Source organism: Phyllobates terribilis, unplaced genomic scaffold, assembly GCF_046119375.1.
Source record: "Phyllobates terribilis strain yellow unplaced genomic scaffold, ASM4611937v1 Scaffold_1__5_contigs__length_1240528914, whole genome shotgun sequence".
Classification (NCBI taxonomy): domain Eukaryota; kingdom Metazoa; phylum Chordata; class Amphibia; order Anura; family Dendrobatidae; genus Phyllobates; species Phyllobates terribilis.
This window is the reverse complement of record NW_027362761.1, coordinates 67,594,843-67,618,844: the sequence shown is the minus strand read 5'-3', so window position 1 is coordinate 67,618,844 and position 24,002 is coordinate 67,594,843. Positions and strand designations below refer to the sequence as shown.

The 24,002-nt window shown below is 43.8% G+C and overlaps 1 protein-coding gene across 1 annotated transcript in view; it reads right to left on the bottom strand.

Moving 5' to 3' along the window:
• Window positions 1–24,002, bottom strand: part of SUSD1 (sushi domain containing 1) — a 644,959-nt gene that overhangs the window by 14,028 nt on the left and 606,929 nt on the right. Inside the window, exons 23-24 of the mRNA XM_073663765.1 lie at window positions 13,044–13,137; window positions 11,761–11,797 (exon numbers count right to left, since the gene is read on the bottom strand). Coding sequence (XP_073519866.1) covers window positions 11,782–11,797; window positions 13,044–13,137 — 110 coding nt within the window. The 3' untranslated portion in view covers window positions 11,761–11,781. The remainder of the gene's footprint in view (window positions 1–11,760; window positions 11,798–13,043; window positions 13,138–24,002) is intronic.

Sequence of the window (24,002 nt, the reverse complement as noted above, 5' to 3'; positions counted from 1 at the left end):
CTAAGCTCCAGAGCAATGCAGGGATGATTTGATGAGGTAGATGTTGCTGTGCTGTGTGGTGCAGGGGATGGCACAGATAATAATTCTAGGACACAATGGAGTGCAGTCTTCAAGGTTTACTCATGTCGCGCCCCTGGGGGCCTTACTGTTTGGGGGACAGTATATATATATCATGGTGGCTGGCCCAGGGCAGACAGTGCACAAAAGGGGTAGCGACTACTAATAAAGTTCAGAGAAATTCGTGACGCCACTTGTGGTGTCTGGTGAAGGTCACCAGCGCTGCAGCAGTCCTCTGTGGCAGGTGACAAGGCAGCTAAAGATGGTACAGCTCCCCACAGGTGGAGCGGGCCTCCGGGCAGTGTAGATAGATAGATGGTGGGTGCGCTGGGTGTTGTTTTGCAGGTAGAGAATGCAGCAGGAGTAACGGACAGAGACAGGGGGTTTTGCTTCATTACCTTTACTGGTACAGCTGGTAGATACGGTCCAGGGTACTCTAGGTGAAGGGCGCACTTTTGGACCTCTCCGCAGGGAGTGGGTATAAGGCCTCCTGATCCGTGTCTGCCTCTGTGTAAGCTGCTGACCTGCCTGGAGCTAGGCCTGGCTTCTATGCTAGATCTCTCCTTCACCTGCTGACTTGGTAGTAGGACTTTCTTTTGGCAATCACTCTCCCTGGACGCTGGGGCCTTCGTGATTCCTAGTCCTGTATATGAGTTCAGCTTGGTGTTCCTGGGAACTGTAGTTCTCCAGGGGTTCTGGTTGTCCCTACTGGGTGTAAAGGGTCCCTGTAGGCTCGGACCCGGTGTCCGGTATGTATATCGGGGTGAGCTTGTTAGGCTCCTCGGCCCCCTTAATCACTCCATCCTTCCTCTTGCCTTCGGCCACGCTCAGGGCCCTCACTAGGCTTCAGTACTGCCTCACACAGCAGCCTGCGTGCTGATACATCCTGAGCACACTCTAAACTCTCTGTGGACTCACTGAGCTGCCTAGCTCCACCTTCCCTTTATATATCCCTATCAGGGCTCCCTCTGCTGGTATGAGGTGGAAGGTGGAGGTGTTTGCATGTAGTGAGGGCCTCTTGTGGAGAAATCCATCCATGCACCTTTCTGGGTTCTGTGGCACCATGCGCAGCAGGGCACTACACTCACAGTTGTCAGACTCCAGGTTCCCAGCGCCAGGGTAACCTTCCATGCCGTCCTGTGTTTACCAAGGCAGGGGTTCAGCAAACTCCCAAGTATTTCAGGAGTACATAACGAGACCCCATTCTGTGTGCCTTCCTCGGTCGTCTTCCTGCGCTGGCTCTCACCCTCCTGCCCTGCGCCTCACAACCAGTGTCCCAAGCTAGTAGCCTCGGATCTTGGCAGGCAACGTGTAGTCCCCTGAATCCTATGCGGCTACCTTTTTAGCGATTTAGTTGCGGTTGTGAGTAACTGCACCCTGAAAGGCTATGTGCCCACGATGCAGAAATGCTGCATATTTTTTACGCTTCTCCCTGGCAGGAAAAACACATGCGTTTTTTACATGCGTTTTTCCTGCCAGGTAGAAACGTTTGTCAAGCGTCTTTGCATGCATTTCTGCATGCGGGTTATCAAGCGCTTTTCCAAGCCATTTTAGCATGACTTGGAAAAGTGCTTGACAACTTGTTCACACTATATAAATCCATGCTACCGGTATGGATTTATATAGTGTGACCAAGTAATAGTTAAAAAGAAGAATAAGAATGGTAAAAAATAAAAAAAAAAGATTATACTCACCTTCCTGTGTCTTACTGGTGTTATCTCTGCTGCGTTCGGTGTCTTGCAATGCTCGCGGTGGTGTGAAGGACCTGCGGTGACGTCATTGAGTCATGTGATGGGTCACATGACTCAATGACGTCATGGCAGGTCCTTCACAACAGCGCGAGCATTGCAAGAGACCGGACGGTGTGGACAAAACACCGGGAGGACATCGGAAGGTGAGTATAAACTTTATTTTTTATTTTAAATTCTTTTTTTTTACAGATTCTATGGTACCCAGGTCTGGATGAGAGTCTCCTCTCCTCCAGGCCAGGGTACCATCCGCACATTAGAACACGCCAATTACGCAAGTACAGATGCAGTCTTGTGGAATTGGCGCGTTCTAATGCAAGTCAATGGCGGCGATTACGCTGCGTGTCCGCAAAATTAATGGACATGCTGCGGATTTTTGAGCGCAGCTTAAACGCTGCGGAAAAATACGCAGCATGGGCATTGAAAGTGCGGAATTGCATTGGAGACCATGGGGGAAGGTTTACCAAGCGTTTCCCAAGCGTTTACGCTGCGGAAATTCCGCAGTGTAAACGCTTTAAAAACGCATCGTGGGCACACAGCCAAAATACAGAAGCCTCCGGTTTCCTGCTGAGCCTTGTAGTTATCCACTAGTTAGGGGCCGGTCCCCTTTGCGGCCTGATCCCTCCACGCTCTGGTAGATTCGGGCGCACGGGTGGCTTCCTCACTTGCCATGCCCCTGGGATCCCCTCGCTTCTGGAGCCTTCCCTCTGCTAACTTTCTCGTCCAGCCAGTCCTCCTGGGCCTCTCGATCTAGGCCCTCTCCTCTGAGCAGAGCTCCTACAGAGCTCCTGCTCCCACGACTTCTCCTCAGACTGTCCCCTCTGAACTGAACCCTTCTAGATGGTTCCCCTTCTTCTTATACTCCTACTGAAGTGCTCCCCTGGCCTTCTTCCTCCTCCCACACCCACTACTTGGTTCCCCCTCACTCGGCCCCCCCCCCACTTCCAACCAGGGACAGTGCTCAGCATAAGCCAGTGCATCTTGCACCGCCTGCTGGTCTTGAAGGGTGTAGTGTTGGATGCAGGTGGGTGGGTCCCGGGCAGTACTCCCTCCTTACCTGAGAGTGGGGCACCACACCTCTGGATGAGATGCAGTACCTCTGTGGCAGCTGAACCCGCAGGGGTGTCACAATAGCACTTCATAGGTTTACATATACAGATATTGGCTGATTATTGGCTCATGCAGTTTTACATGTATAACTTTATTACAATGATACTGTAGCTGGATCATACAATTCAAGCACTTTTTAACTTTTGTGTCACCTCTGTTTGTTCATAAACTGTAAGCTTGCAAGCAGGGCCTTCACTTATCCTATTTGAATTGTTGAATAATGTGTTACTCTGTGATTTCTAATATTATTTCTACATGTACTCTCTAAATTGTAAAATGCTATAGAATATGCTGGATCAATATGCACAAGGTTTGGGTAAATATTATTTTAATATGTGCAAAAATAACCTCCCAACCACTGTGCCCAGTCTTTGTTCACAAGGCCACAATGGTGACATCACACCTACAATACGTGACTGCTGTAGCCAATCACTGTGCTCAATAAATGTGATGTCATTACTGCAGCTCTGTCAACAAAGATCAGGAGGGTTAAATTAAAGGCAGCGTTGGAGTGGCAGGGGTTAAGTAGAACAAATTTTTTATTTGCACATATACCATGTCTTTGGTGAAAAAACAAAAACTTAAAAGAAAACTTAAACGACCTGTCCATTCACTACAGAATATAGCCAGCCTATTATTTTCAATGGATACCACGGAATACCGTATTTATCGGACTATAAGACGCAGTGGACCATAAGACGCACCCCAAATTTTGGGGTGGAAAATAGAAAAAAAATATTTTTTATAAGATGGGGGTCCATCTTATAGTCTGAATAGGTACGGTATCTTACCTGGCGGGCAGTGAAGCGAGGGTCACAAGAGGCAGGGTCCCTCAGGAAGTCGGCAGCTGCAGCAGAAGAGGTCAGATGCTGTGGAGCCTGTGCCAGTCCAGGGCCTGTGTCTGGCTGAGGCCCTTAGCCTGGCCGGTTCCTGTGCGGAGGCCTCTGGCTGAGGCTGGGGCCGGGGCCTCTGGCTGGGGCCTGGGCCTCTGGCTAGGGCCGAGGCCTCTGGCTGGGGCTTGGTCCTCTGGCTGGGGCCTGGGCCTCTGGCTGGGGCTTGAGACTCTGGCTGGGGCCGAGGCCTCTGGCTGGGGCCAGGGCCTCTGGCTGGGGCTTGGGCCTCTGGCTGGGGCTGGGGCCTCTGGCTGGGGCCGGGGTCTTGGGCTGGGGCCGGGGGATGTACCGGGCTGCGGTCGGTGCCGGGCTGTGAGCGGCGAAGCAGGGCGGCCTGCGCAGGTTTCCGGTGTGCGCGGCCATCTTCCTAGAGCTGTGATCTACAGGAGCTACTGGTCCGCGCATGCGCCAGCTCGGGCGGCCATTTTCCTGTAGATCACAGCTCTAGGAAGATGGCCGCGCACAGCGGAAACCTGCGCAGGCCGCACGCCGCTCACAGCCCGACATCGGCCCCAGCCCCAGTACCGGCAAGACACAGTTGCCGTTCCCAGCCGCTCACCTCTGCTGCAGCTGACGCCGCCGCTACCACTACTGCTGCCACCGCTACCACCACTGCCACGTTCCTGGAGGGCCCTGCAATCTCACTTTACCACCACCGCAGGTAACGTTCAGACCATAAGACGCACCCCCCCATTTTCCTCCCAAATATTGGGGAAAAAAGTGTGTCTTATGGTCCGAAAAATACGGTACTTCATTTTCTATATGATGAAAATGTAACCCTTGTCAGATTCTCTTATGGAAAGCAACTGCTCACAAGGGGCCCCAGGAATGGGACAACCTGTGATCTGCTTATATTGTAAGGGATTCTTGTACCAAAGCAGGCCTGTAAAAGCAAACAAGTGATTTAAAGGAAATCTATAATTTCAAGCAACTTATCAGAATAAGCTCTCCTGTGTGTACATGAAATATAACACTATCTATAGCTAACATATGACTTATATCCTGTATTTTCAGCGGTTTCCCCTTCTGCGGCCTCTATCTCCAATTTGAAAATTACTCTGATCTGGTGAGAAGAAACTAGCTGCTGTGATGTGTCCCATACATTGCACAGTACACTGAGAAGGATTCCTGCTCTTCATTCCTTAGTTAGCACACAGAATGAGCAGCAGCATGAAGGAAATTATACTGCAGTACTGATCAGAACAGATGTGAATCCTGCTTAGCTGTGAAGTAAAAGACTTGTAAGAAAGCTCAACACAATTTTTATGTGTTTCCCATTGCTTGTTGTATCTGTAACACCTGTGTCAGCATCTCTGCAGAGACGCCGAGATACTCACTGCCTCGGATACTCTCCTGATTCCGCCGCGGCTCCTGTGCATCAGGGTCAGCTCACGCCTCACAGGTCCTATGGCAGCAAGCTTAGGGAGCACACACGTGCACTTCCTGTATTTTAAAGAGACAGTACTCCTATTCTACTTAGTACTTAAGGCACCAGCACCTGTTGGGAGGTGCCTGAGCAACAACTTTAGTTAGTGTGTAAGCTGCTAGCTAGTTATCAGGTCCATGAACCAGTCCAGTTTAATCTGTACCAGTACCAGTTCTGCTTTCTTGTTCCCATCCTGTCCGACAGTACCTGAATCTGAAACCACTCCGCAAGTACCTGAATCCGTAACTACTCTGGCAGTATCTAACCCTGAAACCGCTCTGGCGGTACCAGAGCCTGAATCCCACGCTGCCAGTACCAGTTCCAGTATCCGTCCCATCTGAACGAGCGGCTACATCTATATCCTCATAGACCTCTCCAGAGTGGCTTTGGTATTCCTCCAGATCCTGGAAAATTCTTTAGTGAGAGCATCAGCTGCAGGAACACCAGAAGCAGTCAACACTGGAAGGGGAATACCAGGCTGGTGACCATAAACAATGAAGAATGGTGACTTTGTGGAGGACACGCTGACATGATTATTATATTAAACCTCCACTGAAGGTAACAGCTTGACTCAGTCATCGTGATGCACTTTCATGAAATGCTGCAGGAAGTTAGACAGGATATGGTTGACTTGCTGCACCTGACCGTTGGACTGAGGATGGTATGCAGAAGAAAAGTCCAAGACCACATTTAAGAGTTTATAGATAGCTCACCAGAACTTGGATGTAAATTGGACGCCCCTGTCAGACACATGTGGAGCAGAAACCCATGAAGACTGAAGATGTGCTGTATAAATCTCTCGGTGAGCTCAGCAGCAGATGGGAGACCAGACAATGGAGTGAAATGAGTCATCTTCGAGAAACAGTCTACCACAACCCAGATGACAGAGCACCCGGTGGACACAGGGAGATCCGTAATGAAGTCCATTTCAATGTGCTGCCAGGGAGCTGAGGGAACAGGAAGCAGTAGCAACTGCCCAGATGGCAGATGCTCAGGAGGGACAGGCAAAAACATACTCGAGAATATCCTTTCTCATCGTAGGTCACCAATAATTAGTGCCCCCACTGCAGAACTCACTTCTTATCAGATTCAGAGACTAAAGTCTTTCCTGGAGGAATCTGAGACCAGTTGACAGGAGCCACTGTGACCATCTTGGAAGACTCGATGATAAGTTGGGGTTCCTCCTCTTAGTCGGTGGGCACAAAGAACCTAGAAAGCGCATCTGCCTTGAAGTTTTTGTTAGCTGGAAATGCAAGTCAATGTCAAAGCAGGCAAAGAACAGTGACAACCTAGCTTGAGGTGGATTCAGCCTTTGTGCGGACTGCAGGTAAGCCAAGTTCTTATTGTCGTTGTATATGACAAGTGGATGAACTGTCCCTTCGAGAAGGTAATGCCACTCTCCTAGAGCCATTTTAATTGCAAGTAACTCTCAGTCGCTAATCGAGTAGTTGCGTTCAGGAGGAGAAAAGGCCTTGGAGAAGAAACCATAGCTGACCATTTTACCAGTGGGAGACTTCTGCGTGAGAGCTGCTCCTGCCCCAGAGGCTGAAGCATCCACTTCCTGGAAAAACTGTTTATTAATTTCGGGCCTATGAAGTACAGGAGCAGTAGCGAAGGCCTGCTTAAAGGTCAGAAAAGCGTTCTCAGCCTCCGGAGTCAATACCTTTGGATCGACATCCTTATGGATCAGCGCTGAAATGGAAGTGGTTAGAGAGGAGAAATGAGGAATAAACTGGCGGTAGTAGTTGGCAAATCCCAGGAAGCGCTGAAATGCCTTAACTCCATCAGGACGCAGCCACTTGAGAATGGAAGACACCTTCTCCGGATCCATCTTCAGACCCATATCCAAGATAATATACCCTAGGAAGGGATTCTCCTTAACATATTCAGACATGACTAGGGTCTCTGCTTGCAACAACAGATCAATACGACCTCGAGGGGGTGAGAATCCCAGGAGCAATTCAATTGGACAATTGTACGGTCGATGTGGGCGTAATGTCTCTGCTTATTTTTTGTCAAAGACATCCACGTATGACCAGTAAGTGGCTGGTAAACCTGCCAGGTTGGATGGTGTCACCAGCGGCTGGACTGGACACACAGGAATCAAACATTTCTCATGGCAAGATTGTCCCCATCTGAGCACTTCTCCGGAACTCCTGTCTAGGACGGGTTCATGAACATGTAGCCACGGAAGGACTAGAAGAAGTGGATGCAACATCCCAGGAAGCACATGGTAGGCATGCAATCTTCTCCATGTGTTGTGTTCCTATACATAGCTCTACCTCCTCTGCAAGCATATGGATGGCTTCAGACAGGACCCTCCCATTGACAGATGACACCAACAAAAGATTCTCGAGGCATTGGACGGGAATTCTACCACTTCTTGCTGCTTGAAATTTCCAGCCACACCGGAATCTAGGTAAGCTGTTTCAATGAAGTGTGAGCCTCCACAAGATATAGATGCAGTCAAAACCATTGGTGGAGAGGAATCACTTTCACTCAAGGAGGTCTCTCTTACCGATCCTAAGATTTGGAGTTTCCCAACTTCTTGGGACACATACAGATCAGCACAGTCCCTTGGCACAACTGTGTTCTTGCTGTTGTTCGGCCTGCTAACAGAGGTTGGACCAACAAGGAGAATCAAGAGTTGTGGTCTATGATGGACTTACTGTAAATACTTCCTGTCTTGCTGTGTTATTTGACAATGCACTTTGTTTCTTGGCTTGACAATGGTTCGCTGGTGTCAATAAAAATCATTTTTGTGAAAGGAATATACCCAGTGCATTGGATTTTTGGAGTAAGTTTGGCCAACTTAAGATGGTCAAGCTCCATGGTTTCGGAGGTAGTAGCATAGATGGCCGAGTAATAGGTGGCCTTTGAAAAGACGGGTCAGACTAAGCAGTTTCTTTTCACGTGCCGACTCTTTAGAAGCTTCCTGAAACCTGAGGTTAATATGGATGGTCAAGGAAATTAAGTCATCCAATGTGACAGGAATGTCTCGACTGGCCAGTTTATCTTTAATTCCTCTAGATAATCACTCCCAGAATGCCGCCACCAGTGCTTCATTATTTCTGCCAAATTCAGAAGACAAAGTGCGAAACTGGACTGCATATTGGCCTATGGTCAGAATACCCTGATGCAGCCTGAGGAGGGAAGATACTGCAAAAGTAACATGGCCCATCTCATCTAAGACTTGCGGAACGCCTCCAGGAAAGCCTGAAAATCCAAGGTCACCGGATCTCTTCTTTGCCATAGGGGATTGAGCCATGCCAGGGCTTCTCCTCCTAAGTGAGACATCAGGAACGCAATTTTTGCTCGATCTGAGGGGAACTGGTGGACCAGCAGTTCGTAGTGCAGGGTGCACTGGTTAATAAACCCACGGCACTGATAGGGTTCCCAATCAAAAGGTGGCGGTGCAGACAGACGGGGAGCATATCCTGATGCATGAATTTCAGGCTGAGTAGTAACTGCCGCGGGTGCTGCAACTTGGGCTGGAGCGGCCAACATCATAGGGTCCAAACAAGTTTTCACTTTTGTCCTGCATTCACGTTGCCTGGACATTTCTTGGAATAACTCAGAGAGCAGAGAGGTCTTGGAATCAGCAGAGTCCGTGGCCTGAGAAAACTATCATGCTTGTGAATCGTGGACCCAGCGCGCCATGGACCAGAGAGAGCCTGCAGAGGCTTAACTAAGCACCCACCTAAGTTATCACTAGAGCCCCTGATGGTGGGCTTAGACTTGGGCCCAGGTGGAAGTCAGGTGCTACTCCACGACAGATCCCGGTACCGCAGCAGATGACCCCATGATTCAGAACAGTAGAACGGAATAGGAGTCCAACACAGGACTGAATAAAGAGTATATAAATGTAGCCGCTCATTCAGACGAGATGGATACTGGAACTGGTACTGGCAGTGTGGGATTAAGGCTTTGGTACCTCCGGAGCGGCTTCAGAGTTACATACCGCTGGAGCGGTTTCGGATTCAGGTACCGCCGGAGAAGTTTCAGATTCAGGTACCGCCGAAGCAGTTTCGGATTCAGGTGAACCATCCAAAAGCGTGACGGCATCACTGTGCTCTTTACTTTTCCTTCGCCTTCCCCTCTCCATAGAGTATATTAGAAGGCATAACCTGACAACATTGTGACCAGGCAGTCTGTCTTTTCTTGAGCAAAAATGTGAGAAAAAGGCAGAATTCTCTCAAAATACAGTAAATTAAAAAGTTTTTTTATACTAGCCCTATGGAATTGATTTATATAAAAAGTTTGTTGAAACTTTTTCCTTAGGCTCTCTAGGTTTCTTGTGATTACAGGTTCAAGTTAGTTTCAATCTCTTATACTCCCCTCCCTCCCAAAAAAAAATATGAGACAAGAATTTATTTACACGAGTTCTCTTTACTAAAAATGTAGGATGTAATGTTGGGGTTAAAAAGTCAAATCATTGTCCAGTAATCTAGAGCCTTAAATGTGATTTAATTCTTAGCATGATCCTAGTCATAAGGAAAGAATTCAAGGATTCATGCCAATCACACACTTTATCACAATTCTGAGTTCAATTTTAGCATTTTATTAGACAGGAGAAGCAATAAAACAAAGCTCATGCTCAAGTCAAATAAACTACTTTACTTTATAGTACAAACAAAGTGACTTATTTTTAATATGTTTTAAATGGTCGGATTTAAAACATATAAAAAATAAACAAACTAAGAACATATTGTTTCTATTTTAAGAGGTTAGAAAAAAAGGAGCTACTCCTTATTTTTACCACAGAGGTTGACAGGCTGACCATAGGAAGTCCAAAAACCAGCACCCCCTGGATCTAAGCCCTGACCCTGTAATATCAAAAGCTGAAAGCAGTTATTCAAGAAAAAATTCCCCATGGGGTTTGGAAGTGTAAAAAAAATATCAAATTAAGTGATACTCACCTATCGGCACCCAACCACACAGGAGTAGTCACTGTGCTACCAGAAGAAGGAGCTCTATGACTGGCTGCAATAGTCAAGTAACTTTAGCAGCAGAATATCATATATTTTTCTAATGACCCGCTGCTCAAGTCACCTGACCACTGCAGCCAATCACAAGTTATAGTGATCCTGCTACTGGTGGAACGGTTACATCTCCAATTCTTTTGTCAGCACAATCCACGTACTGACCTGCGTTGGATCCAGGTGGGAGCCGGTGGGTGAGTATTGCTAAAGCAAGGTGGACATAGCATTTCTGTCCACTGTCAGGCACATATTATCAGTCACACCCCCTGAAGAAGCAGATGTGAAATGCATGTTGGGGTTTCTGAACCCCATCTCCCCTGAATTTGTTTGTGTATTATCTATTTGGGTTCATGTTTATGCTAATTTTGCACATTACTTGAGATTTTTGCACAGTTCTGGTACATTCACTAGGACTCTATTCACCAAATATGAGTTCTGAACCTCTCAGTCATAGTGTTTACGTAATCCTATATCTATATGCTAATGTTTGCATAATATACACTAATTTGTACATTATTTAATTTTGTTCTGGAGACACCTGGATTTATCATATGAACTTTATACTTATGTATGTATTATTTATATGATCGTATATTTATATCCCATTTTTGCACAAATTATGCCAGTTTGCACCATAAAATTCTTTTGAGCTCTTTACAAATTTTTCCACATAATTTGGTCCACATAATTTAATGAGTGACAGGCTCTTAGATTTTCAAACCCTGCACTTGAAAAAAAACTTTTTTAGTGGCATTCATTTAGACCCTATGGTTTTTTGGATTTGTATGCTTCTTGGGAGTTACTCCTCAATTTAGAGAATTGTTTTGGCCAGTTTTTTTGGATATACATACTATAGGGAGGTTGCACCCCTCAGTATGCACTGTCTGGATGAATACCAAGGCCTCACTGTAAAGAAGTGTATACCACATGGTACATGTTTGTTTGCTCCAGCCCTCTGTATAGGAAAGGGCAGTCTGCTGCACTTTTCCATCCAGTGAAAAAACAATATGAAGGCGCATTTTGGACAGATGGAGGCCAAAGGAACACACCTTTTTTTTGCTCTGAAAATCATTTTAAAGGGAATCTGTCGCCAGGTTTTTGCCCCTTAATCTGAGAGCAGCATAATGTAGGGACAGACACCCTGATTCCAGCGATGTGTCACTTACTGGGTTGCTTAATGTAGTTTTTATAAAAACACTTTTATCAGCAAGAGATTATCACTAGGGTCCTCCATATTTATGAGCTCTGTATAACCCCACTTCCACCTCTGATTGACAGCTTTCTGTGAACACTGCACATGGATAGAAAACTTCCAATCAGAGGTGTAGGCGGGGTTATACAGAGCTGAGCATTTACAGAACTGCTAGATCTGCAGCAGATAAAACAGTGATGTTATCAAAAATACAATACACAGCCCAGTAAGTGACACATCGCTGCAATCAGTGACTCTGCCCCAACATTATGCTGCTCTCACATTGGGTAGCAAAAACCTGGCTACAGATTCCTTTCAAGGGAGCAAGCTAATAACGTGATACATCACTTACTGTTCATCTAAAATGTGTCCACTAGCTGTTACAGCACCTGGAAAAAGCAAACAGATTAGGATTCATTACCAATCAGTAACACTTATAGTAGGCTTAGTAATTAATGGGGGAGTAATAGCTTATTATTAGATGTTATATTACACTAGTATTTTATGAGTTGTCACGGCTTACATTTAGAAAAATCTACACCACCCAGGAATGCAAAGAAAATGGGAAATTCTTTTTATTAAAGAATCACAAAAGCATTTTATCTCTTTTAACAATCACATGATAGTAATTCCAAGAAGGTCACACCACTTTGATGCCGTTCCACTTCATTTACTTTTACACACATTTTTTACAATTAGAGTTAATAAGACACTTTGAGTTTAGGAATAAAAAAAAACTGGAATATATCAAAGGCCAAGTGTGTGTTTTCCAGATCAAAGTTTATAAATTAGGGAATTACTGTACATGCAGTTCCTGATATGTGAAAGCATGCTTTCCTTGCATTTTTAGGATTGAGCTCTGCTTCTAAAAACTCACTTGCAATAATATTAGATTGTACTAAGGTTCACATTAATACATTGCCCTTCATCGAGCACTACATTACGGGTTCCCCTTGGAAAACAGGATTTGGCTATTCCGACAGAAATCACCCAACGTAGTGCTTGGCTGAGAACACTGTGTTAATGTGAACATAACCAAGCATAAGACGTATTAATAAACCAGAACTCGCACTTTGCACTGACGAGGGGCAGTACCAAAAAACACAGTGGCTGCAAATTGAGATTTTGGTTTTGGTTATTATGCTAAGTCATGTGCCAAGACTCGTTAAGGGGTCGATATTGACTTTTAGGATTGCTACTTCCTATAGACGGCACTAGAGCTCTAGTCCTCTTCCTCTCTGAAGAGACAATTTGAACTGGCCACAAAACGTATGCAGTAAAATTATGCAATAAGCTCATTAGCACCCCCTAATGGCAAATGTAGACATCAGCATTTTATAGCCTTGGCTATGCTGTTCATTTGTATCTTTGCATAAAAAACAGAAGCTCTAATTACTACAAAGATATAAAAGGAAAATAATTGGAACAGAATGTTAAACCTAAATATTTCACGTGACCTGCATCAATGCCATACTATAGGAAAATAACTTGATTTACTAGAGAATTTTCCTTGGTGTATAGTCATTTCCTATCTATTTATCCAAAATCAGCAGAAATTATGGACATTTACCAATATGCTTGTGTGAAACAGGCAATACTTTAAAACAGATGTGAATTAAGTGCAAAGCTACGTACCGTGCCAATGAGTAAGACATAAATACTATGAAGCATGCAAAGGCAAGTGATCCTAATAAGACTACAGCCATGTGATGACGACTGCCTGATAGCTCTGAAAGAAAAAGAGAATACATCTTAGTTTATAGTAATGGGAACCCCCATAAACAGATTTTAAATTAACAGTGACAAATAATTGTAGAATTTTTATGTTTTATAACAAGGAATATCAATCATACTTGGTATAGAAGAGCAGATATGTCAAGCGATATAATGCAGTGTTTGTGCCAACAATCTTATTCATACATCGTTTTTTCACGTACATGAAAATCACGGATAGCACACATACCCTTTATAGCCTATGAAGCTTTTCACATGTCCGTGTTTTTTGTGGACCATGTGTACAGTTGAAACCAGAAGTTTACATATACTATATAAAAGACACATATGCATGTTTTTCTCAACATCTGACATGAAATTAGAATAAACTTTTCCTGTTTTAAGTCAATTAGGATTACCATAAATTTTAATATTTGCCAAATGCCAGAGAGAATGTTTTAAGGCATTTTTATTACTTACTGCAAAGTTAAAAGTTTACATACACTAAGATTACTATGCCTTTAAGCAATTCTGGACTGCCCATATGATGATGTGGAAGATGTTTTTTTTGGCAACATCTGAGTTAATTAGAGATACACCTGTGGATGTATTTTTATGCACACCTGAAACACACTGCTTCTTTGTGTAGCATCATGGGAAAGTCTAAAGAAATGAGCCAAGATATCAGGAAGAGAATTGTGGACTTGCACAAGTCTGGCTCATCCTTGGGTACAATTTCAAGACATCTGTACAAATAATTATACAGTAGTACAAACAAGATGGGAATGTCCAGCCATCATACCGCTCAGGAAGGAGACGGGTTCTGTGTCCCAGAGATGAATGCGCTTTGGTTTGAAATGTGCATATAAACCCAAGGACAAAAGCAAAAGACCTTGTGAAGATGATGTCAGAAGCTGGTAAGACTGTGTCAATATCCACAGTGAAACGAGTATTGTATCAACATGGGCTGAAATGACACTCTGCCAGGAAGAAGCCATTACTCCAAAAGAAACATAAAAAGCCAGATGAATGTTTGCAAATGCACACAGGAACAAAGAGCTTAATTTTGGAGACATGTCCTGTGGTCTGATGAAACTAAAATTGAACTTTTTGTTCATAATGACCATCGTTACATTTGGAGGAAAAAGGGAGAAGCTTGGAAGCCTAAAAACACCATCCCAACTGTGAAACACGGGGTGGCAGCATCATGTTGTGGGGTTGTTTTGCTGCAGGAGGCACTGGTGCACTTCACAAAATAGATGGCATCATGAGAAAAGAAGATTGTGTGGCAATACTGAAGCAACATCTCAAGACATCAGCCAAGAAGTTAAAGCTTGGGCGGAAATGGGTCTTCCAAATGGACAATGACCAGAAGCATACTGCCAAAATAGTAACAAAATGGCTTAAGGATAACAGTCAGTGTTTTGGAGCGGCCATCACAAAGCCCTGATCTCAATCCTATTGAAAATTTATGGGCAAAGAGGAAAAGGCAGGTGCGAGCAAGGCGACCTACAAACCTGGAGCAGTTACAACAGATTTGTCAGGAAGAATGGGCCCAAATTTTGACCAACTATTGTGAGAAGCTTGTGGAAGGATATCTCAAACGTTTGACCCAAGTCATTCAGTTTAAGGGCAATGGTAGCAAATACTAATGAAATGTATGTAAACTTTTGACTTTGCAGTAAGTAATAAAAATGCCTTAAATCATTCTCTCTCTCTCATTATTCTGTCATTTGGCAAATATTAAAAATGATGAAATCAAAATAAACCTTTCCCATTTTAGGTAAATTAGGATTACCATGTCAGATATTGAGAAAAACATGCATATGTGTCTTTTAATATAGTGTATGTAAACTTCTAGATTGAACTTTATGTGCAAAAAATGTGTCCATTTTTTACTGGAATGATGATGGAAAAGTATTAATTCAAGTATATGTGTCTGTGAAAATCATGGACAGCTCACAGATATCCCCCCGTGTGCATTCTGCGCTCTGTCTGTGATTCACATAACACTAGGACCAATTTTACTTTTTTTGCGTAAGTGAAAAACTATAGACGTCTAAGTGAGGCCTAACTAAAGGGAACAATATTATTTTTTCAGTTTTTTTTTCTCTTTACAATGTTAACCGTTTGGGTTCATTAATTTGATATTTATATAGATAGGACTTTTTTTAACGGATTTGGTGAAACCAATACATTTATTTTTATATTTTTTTTTTTGTTATTGTTAATAGAGGAAAATCGGAGTGATTATTTTTTTTTTATATTTTTTAAAACTTTTTTTTTAAAATACTCTTCTTTAATTTTTAGTCTCTGTAGGAGACTTGAACCTGAGATCGTCTTATCACTAATACTATATATTGTAAAACTACAGTATTGCGATATATAGTCAAAATCATGACCTACTATGAGGTGCTCAGGAGCTACAGAGTCCTTCAGAAGCAATCAGAAGCAATCAGACCTGTGCTCTGCTTGCTGCTATTAGATATAGATGCTGGCTATATAACAAAGCCGCAATCTTCCACATGTGGAGAAAACACCACTCTTGAACCCCCTAACAAACAGTGACCCTAGCGCTGACGTGCACCTCCTTTCGCATTAAGGAGCTGAAGGAGTTGTGTCATTATCTAGCTTCAGGAGCCTAATTGATTGGCAGTCCGGAGCACTGGCATCATTGTGCCACTACCCCAAACTGTGTGTTCTCCAATGCTACAGGCAGAGCAGCATGGGAGGACCATAGTACTGGCTGGATCATCACGCTCCAGCGATCCTGTTAGCTTTAGATCTTTGGTTATAAGCTCTATAGAAAAGAGTATTGCATTCTTTCCCTGAAGGCTGGCTGCCGCTGACAGGCTGCAGAACTGGCCAGTAACCTAGGCAGTGAGCACATAATTAAATTAAAAATCACTCTTCTTAAGAACAGAGAGGATTTGTGATAATCCGTAAATTGCAAAAATAGATACATAACCCTTTAACTAATTCAAGTTATATTTGGTAGCGAGGTGAAGATGTTCAGCAATTTGTTTTTATTCCTCAGTTTCAATATTGTGCATAACATCAGCTACCATACGATAACTTTCTTTAAAGCATACCGGCCCTTTCACAAAATACCTGTGAAAAACATAGTCTTGCCACCCTTGTCCCCTACAACAAATTAAAACTGATTTTGATGCACATACCAGTCTAATGCGTTGACAAACTGTCTCTGAACTTTCTTTCAACTTTTGCCATGTGTTTTTTCTTCTTCATGAGAATCAGCACTATAGGTGCAGGAAAATTCTTCCTCTCAATTCTCATCATACATTGTTCCTGCTCATTTCCAATGATATGTCTGCCCTAAATTGAAAGTCCACCTCTCTATTACGCCTGTATGCAGTCTGACAGATAAGAGAGCAGGAGCAGAAAGTCAAAGACATCCTCCTACTTTCAGCACTCCATGTTTGCTTCTTTGCTGTTGCAGTCAGATTATACTTGACAACAGGCAGAGGAAAACAAGTTAGAAAGAAAGAAGACACCTAGTGGCTTACACTGGAGCCTAAGTAGGAGAGTTAGTACTTAAATACATTATGTAACAATAAGAATAAGAATATACTGTAATCATATGATTATCAAGTGACATCATGCCTGAAAAATCCAGTGGTCTTGAAGTCCAAAAATGAACTGATACTTATGGGGTTAAAGAAGGCATATCAGTTCTCCTGGCATGTACTGTATGATTTAGTAATTTTTTTCATTCCTAAAAAAATAACAATTCTGGAGAATTTTTTCTTTGTGCCGGTCTCATGTTATTCCTCTTGGAAATGTACTGAATGAATAGACACCTGGGTGTTAACACTCTCCTTGTAAAAGTGACACATACCTACACACTCTGACACTGCCCAATCAGAGCTGACAGTGCCAGACTGTGTAGGGTTGTAGGGTTATAACCTGTTAACTCCTTTCCACTACAGTCAATTTTTTGCTTTTGTTCTTTCGTATTTCCTCAATTTCTCTCAAGAATGATACCTTTTTATTAATTTTCCATCAACATAGCCACATGAGGACTATTTTGTGGGACAAGTTGTAGTTTTGAATGAGACCATTTATTTTAAATGCAATGATGCAATGGACTGGCAAACTTGAGAAAATTCCAAATGCGGTGAAATGGTGAAAAATAAACCCGCACTTCTGACATTGCTTATTTGGTTTGATGTTTTCGGTATTCATTGTGTGGTAAAAATAACCTGGCAGCAAATCAGTACAATTATGACAATACCAAATCTGTATTAGTATTTTTTAATTTAAATGGTGAAAAGTTCAGAAATTTGTAAATGAAAAAATAAATTGTTTTGAGTTGCCAATTTCTCAGACTTGTAACTTTATACTGTATGTCCATCGATAGAGCTGAATGAGGGCCTGTTTTTGCATAGTGAGCTGTAGCTTTTATTGGATCTATTAATCTTTCGATCGCTTTTTATTGCATTTTTGGGGGAGATGTGGCAACCAAAAATAGCAATTCTACCATTTGGGTTTTCTTTGCTCTTCAGCAATTAACTTATTGATAACTTTTTATTTTGATAGATCGGACCTTGGCAGATGTGTCAATACCAAATATGTTTATTTTGTATTTATTTTAATTTCTTTATATTTAAGTGAGTAAAAGGGGGGGGTTGATTTTCTATGGTTTTATTTTTTTTTATATATTGTGGTAAGGCAATTTGCTCGGCTCTCCAGAGGCAGACACAGGACACACGGTTTGGGTTAACTTCCTGCTAGTTTATTTAGTGGCATAAACTCCAGCAGTGTCTCATAAAAATAAACAGTCCCTCTCGGGGTTAATGGGAAAAACACAAAGATAAGGTATGACAGAGTCCAATAGTAAGCGAGGCTCTGCCCACTGCAGGTAGCACAGTGAAGTCTTCAGCAACACCAGTCCACCGGTGTTGCTCTCTGGTTTCACCCAAACACAGCCTGGAGACTTCACTCTCCAGACCACACACTCCAGAGAAGCAAAGCTGACTGAGCATTTAACCCTGCTCAGCCACATCCTGAGGGGAGGCAGGGGAATGACTTCCCTCCCATCTCTACATCATTCCCATAAAACCACACCCTTTAAAAGAGTTAACCCTCAGCATATAGCATGCTGGCAGAAGGTTCATTGGTTTTAGTTCACACAGGCTAGCAACCTGCGTGACACATACCTCCCCTCATATATTATACCAGTGACTCTGTCACAATATTTTAAAACTTTTTTTTACTTTTTCATTTATTTTTTAGTCCCCATAGGGTTTTTGAAACCACGATCATGTGATCAATTGTTCTATATACTGCAATACTCTAGTATAGTACAAATCATGGTCTCCTATGCAGCCCAACCAAAATGATGATGATGGAGGCCTTCAGCAGGCCTATGGCTGCCACGAAAACCCCTTTGCAATAGCGAAGAGAGAAGCACATCAGAATCTAATCAGTATGCAGCCACAACCAGGGGTGGATTAAGAGTAGCAAGGGCACCGGGCAGTTTAGAAGGCGTGGGCCCCCCCCCACCACACACACACACACACACCTGATTTATCACGTGACATGTCACATGATCCCCTGTGATAGAACATGTGATAGTTCACGTGAAATTAATTTGGCACAATATTAATTATAATATTTTTTTTTAGGCTGTGTGCCCACTATGCGTTTTTTAAGCGTTTCCGCAGCGGCAATTCCACTGCAGAAATGCTTAAAAAATGCTTGGTAGAAGGTCTGCCATGTTCCCCAATGATAATCCGCATGTGCTGTGTACATGCTGGGGAAATTTCTGCTGCGGGTTATCATTGCGGAAAAATCCGCAGCATTACCAATTATTTTGCGGAAGCGCGGCGTTTTCGCCGCCATTGACTTGCATTAGAACGCATGGAATCCGCATCCCTGCATCTGTAGATGCGGAATCCATGCGTTTAAATGTGCAGATGGTACCCGGGTGTGGAGGACAGGAGACTCTCCTCCGGACCCGGGTACCATAGAACCTGTAGAAAAAGAATAAAATAAAAAATAAATATTATACTTACTTTCTGATGGCCCCCGGTGTCTTTATCCGATGCGTCCTGGCTTGCCGGCAGCTCGCGATGGTCTGAAAAGGACCTGCCGTGACGTCATTTAGTCATGTGACGGGTCACACGACCGCTGACGTCGGCAGGCCATCAGAAGGTAAGTATATATTTTTTACCATTCTTTTACGGTCACACTATATAAATCCATGCTGGTTGCACGGATTTATATAGTGTAACCAAGTTGTCAAGCACTTTCCAAGTGATGCTAAAATCGCTTGGAAAGCGCTTGTCAACCCGCATGCGGAAATGCAAGTGAAGAACGCTTCATATCCGCATGTCCCTGGCAGGAAAACGCATGTACAATCCGCATGTAAAATCCGCATGTACAATCCGCATGTAAAATCCGCATGCGTTTTTTCTGCCAGGGAGATGCAGAAACGCTCAAAAAAAATACGGAACATTTCTGTATCGTGGGCACATAGCCTTACATTAATTGTATGACTCAATATTGAGCACACGTAGCCATCTATACACAGCGGGAGGCTGCATGGTGCCATCTATACACAGCGGGAGGCCGCACGTAGCCATCTATACACAGCGGGAGGCCGCACGTAGCCATCTATACATAGCGGGAGGCCACACGGCGCCATCTATACACAGCAGGGGGCCGCACTGCGTCATCTATACACAGCAGGGGGCCGCACAGCACCATCTATACACAGCAGGAGGCCGCACGGCGCCATCTATACACAGCAGGGGGCCGCACGGCGCCATCTACACACAGCAGGGGGCCGCACGGCGCCATCTATACACAGCGGGAGGCCGCACGGCGCCATCTATACATAGTGGGAGGCCGCACGGCGCCCCCCCCAGAGACAGCAGGAGGCCGCACGGCGCCAACTATACTCAGCAGGAGGCCGCACGCAGTCACGCATGCAGTCATGCACACACACAAACATATACAGACATATACATACACGTATAAACACATTTGAAACACAAAAATACATATAAACAGACATCACACAATGATATCTGCCTGCACACACACACACACACACACACACACACACACACATACACACATACACATACACACATACACATACACACACACACACACACGCACAGACTCACCATCCCCCGGCTCCATTCCTCCTGCCTGCTCTGACTTCTCCGTTGCAGCAGTGCAGGCCGGGCGCGCACTGCATGACGTCACAGCTAGGAGACACGGCCGCGCACAGGGCCGTGTCTCCTAGCAGTGACGCGGCCAGGCCATCACAGGGAAGTTAACTGCTGTAGTGCTGGCCCGGCCGATGAAAAGGTAGCGGCCGTGCGCCGCTGCTGGGGGAGCGGTCCGGGGCCCCCCCTCCTGCCACTGCTACCGGTATGTGCTGCGGCGGCCCGCACATATAATGAGGGCAATCCGGCATTAGACACCCTGCCCGGAGCCGCGGGCCCCCTGCAGGTTTGGGGCCCCAGGCGGTAGCCCGGATTGCCCTCATTATAATCCGCCTATGGCCACAACTATACAAATCACATGGTCACAGTCATGACCACTCACACTGGAAACAGAAGGGAATCCTTACAGTGATTACATTGCACACTGTCACGATTCTGCAGTCAGAGCCCGTAAAACCCCTTGAAAGCCAAGCGTGCCAGTCACCATTGTTAGATGTCTTATGCAACACTCATAGGCTATAAATGCATTAATTTAATTATTATGTTATGAAAATTTTTGTTGAAAATAGTGAAATTTTCTGCATGTAATGTTTTTCCACTGCATAAAAACATTTGCCCACTTTTACAACCCTTTTTCTCATAAGTTCATGATCTTATTCCTTATGTACAGTACAGACCAAAAGTTTGGACACACCTTCTCATTTAAAGATTTTTCTGTATTTTCTTGGCTATGAAAATTGAACATTCACACTGAAGGCATCAAAACTATGAATTACCACATGTGGAATTATATACTTAACAAAAAAGTGTGAAACAACTGAAAATATGTCTTATATTCTAGGTTCTTCAAAGTAGCCACCTTTTGCTTTGATGACTGCTTTGCACACTCTTGCATTCTCTTGATGAGCTTCAAGAGGTCGTCACCGGAAATGGTCTTCACTTCACAGGTGTGCCCTGTCAGGTTTAATAAGTGGGATTTCATGCCTTATAAATGGGTTTGGGACCATCAGTTGTGTTGTGCAGAAGTCAGGTGGATACACAGCTGATAGTCCTACTGAATAGACTGTTAGAATTTGTATTATGGCAAGAAAAAAGCAGCTAAGTAAAGAAAAACGAGTGGCCATCATTACTTTAAGAAATGAAGGTCAGTCAGTCCGAAAAATTGGGAAAACTTTGAAAGTGTCCCCAAGTGCAGTTGCAAAAACCATCAAGCGCTACAAAGAAACTGGCTCACATGAGGACCGCCCCAGGAAAGGAAGACCAAGAGTCACCTCTGCTTCTAAGGCTAAGTTTATCCGAGTCACCAGCCTCAGAAATCGCAGGTTAACAGCCGCTCAGATTAGAGGCCAGGTCAATGCCACACAGAGTTCTAGCAGCAGACACATCTCTACAACAACTGTTAAGAGGAGACTTTGTGCAGCAGGCCTTCATGGTAAAATAGCTGCTAGGAAACCACTGCTAAGGACAGGCAACAAGCAGAAGAGACTTGTTTGGACTAAAGAACACAAGGAATGGACATTAGACCAGTGGAAATCTGTGCTTTGGTCTGATGAGTCCAAATTTGAGAACTTTGGTTCCAACCACCGTGTCTTTGTGCGACGCAGAAAAGGTGAACGGATGGACTCTACATGCCTGGTTCCCACCGTGAAGCATGGAGGAGGAGGTGTGATGGTGTGGGGGGGCTTTGCTGGTGACACTGTTGGGGATTTATTCATAATTGAAGGCATACTGAACCAGCATGGCTACCACAGCATCTTGCAGCGGCATGCTATTCCATCCGGTTTGCGTTTAGTTGGACCATCATTTATTTTTCAACAGGACAATGACCCCAAACACACCTCCAGGCTGTGTAAGGGCTATTTGACCAAGAAGGAGAGTGATGGGGGGCTACGCCAGATGACCTGGCCTCCACAGTCACCAGACCTGAACCCAATCGAGATGGTTTGGGGTGAGCTGGACCGCAGAGTGAAGGCAAAAGGGCCAACAAGTGCTAAGCATCTCTGGGAACTCCTTCAAGATTGTTGGAAGACCATTTCCGGTGACTACCTCTTGAAGCTCATCAAGAGAATGCCAAGAGTGTGCAAAGCAGTCATCAAAGCAAAAGGTGGCTACTGTGAAGAACCTAGAATATAAGACATATTTTCAGTTGTTTCACACTTTTTTGTTAAGTATATAATTCCACATGTGGTAATTCATAGTTTTGATGCCTTCAGTGTGAGTGTACAATTTTCATAGTCATGAAAATACAGAAAAATCTTTAAATGAGAAGGTGTGTCCAAACTTTTGGTCTGTACTGTATGTAGCAGGGTTTATTTTGTATCAGAAGGCAATGAGCATAGAAATAATGCGTCACTCGGGCACAGCTAGTGTTACTGCCTATCTCTGGCATGAGAAGGGCATAAGTCATCTAATTATCATCTAGCTGAATGTCATAAGTAGAATCAAAGTGGCAGTAAAACTACCGTGGGAAATTGCTGTATAACTAGATCATGAAATGGCCACTTAGACTATGATGTACTATAAAGTGACTGAAGCATAAATCTTCCAGTCTATTGTGCCAGAACAGATAAGGAACAGACATTCTGCCGGATTTGGCCCAAAAAAATCTTATATGACAATTGATTTCTGCCTTCGAAGACTCATCTGAGAGTTTAATAAGCTCGACAGAATGAACCGTCATGGAGGCACTTGAGGGTACAGCAGTAATTACATATCCATTGTGAGCATTCCCACTTCATTGGATGAATAATACATGTTAGTTTGATGGAGTGTAAACCCTGTGGAGATGAATCTCTGTTTACCTTCTTAATTATTAATCAGGGTAAACCTCCTTTTTCATCACATGCCATGCAAATAAAGATATCCATAGAAGCATTTTCCTATGCAAATATAATACCTCCAAATACAAGACTTGTCCCTGGTCAGCCTTTGTGAGCTGGCTGTTTTCTTCCACAATCATTCCCTTTATTTATTCATATTTTCTATTAATGGCTCACAGATGTGTGCCGCTGTATTATTCTGCTGTGTAGATAATCATGAAAACATGTTTCAATCTGCTACTGCTGTTGTTGTCACCCAGGTTTCCAAAAAGATTTCCATCTACTCAACTGTAGTTTCAATTTATTAATCTCTCATTGATTAAAACCAGAGGCATGCTTTCACACATCCTAACAAATAAGTATCCTACAGTTCCTCTTACTACAATACAGAATGCGTGTCCTAGAAAAATAAACTTGATCGGTACATCCAAAAAATATATAAAATCTTCATTTTTATTCCATATATGTTAAACTATTAAAACCCACATGTTGGTGATGGAAAAAACACCAACATGTGGATTTTAATTGTTTGACATACACTACCGTTCATACTTTTATTTATCAAATGAGTTGTAAAATGAAAAGAAAACATAGTCCAGACATTGACAAGGTTAGAAATAATGATTTTTATTTGAAAGAATAATTTTCTCCTTCAAACTTTGCTTTCGTCAAAGAATGTTCCCTTTGCAGCTATTACAGCATTGCAGACCTTTGGCATTCTAGCTGTTAATTTGCTGAGGTAATCTTGAGAAATTTCACCCCATGCTTCCTGAAGCCCCTCCCACAAGTTGGATTGACTTGATGGGCACATTTTGCGTACCATACGGTCAAGCTGCTCCCACAACAGCTCAATGGGGTTG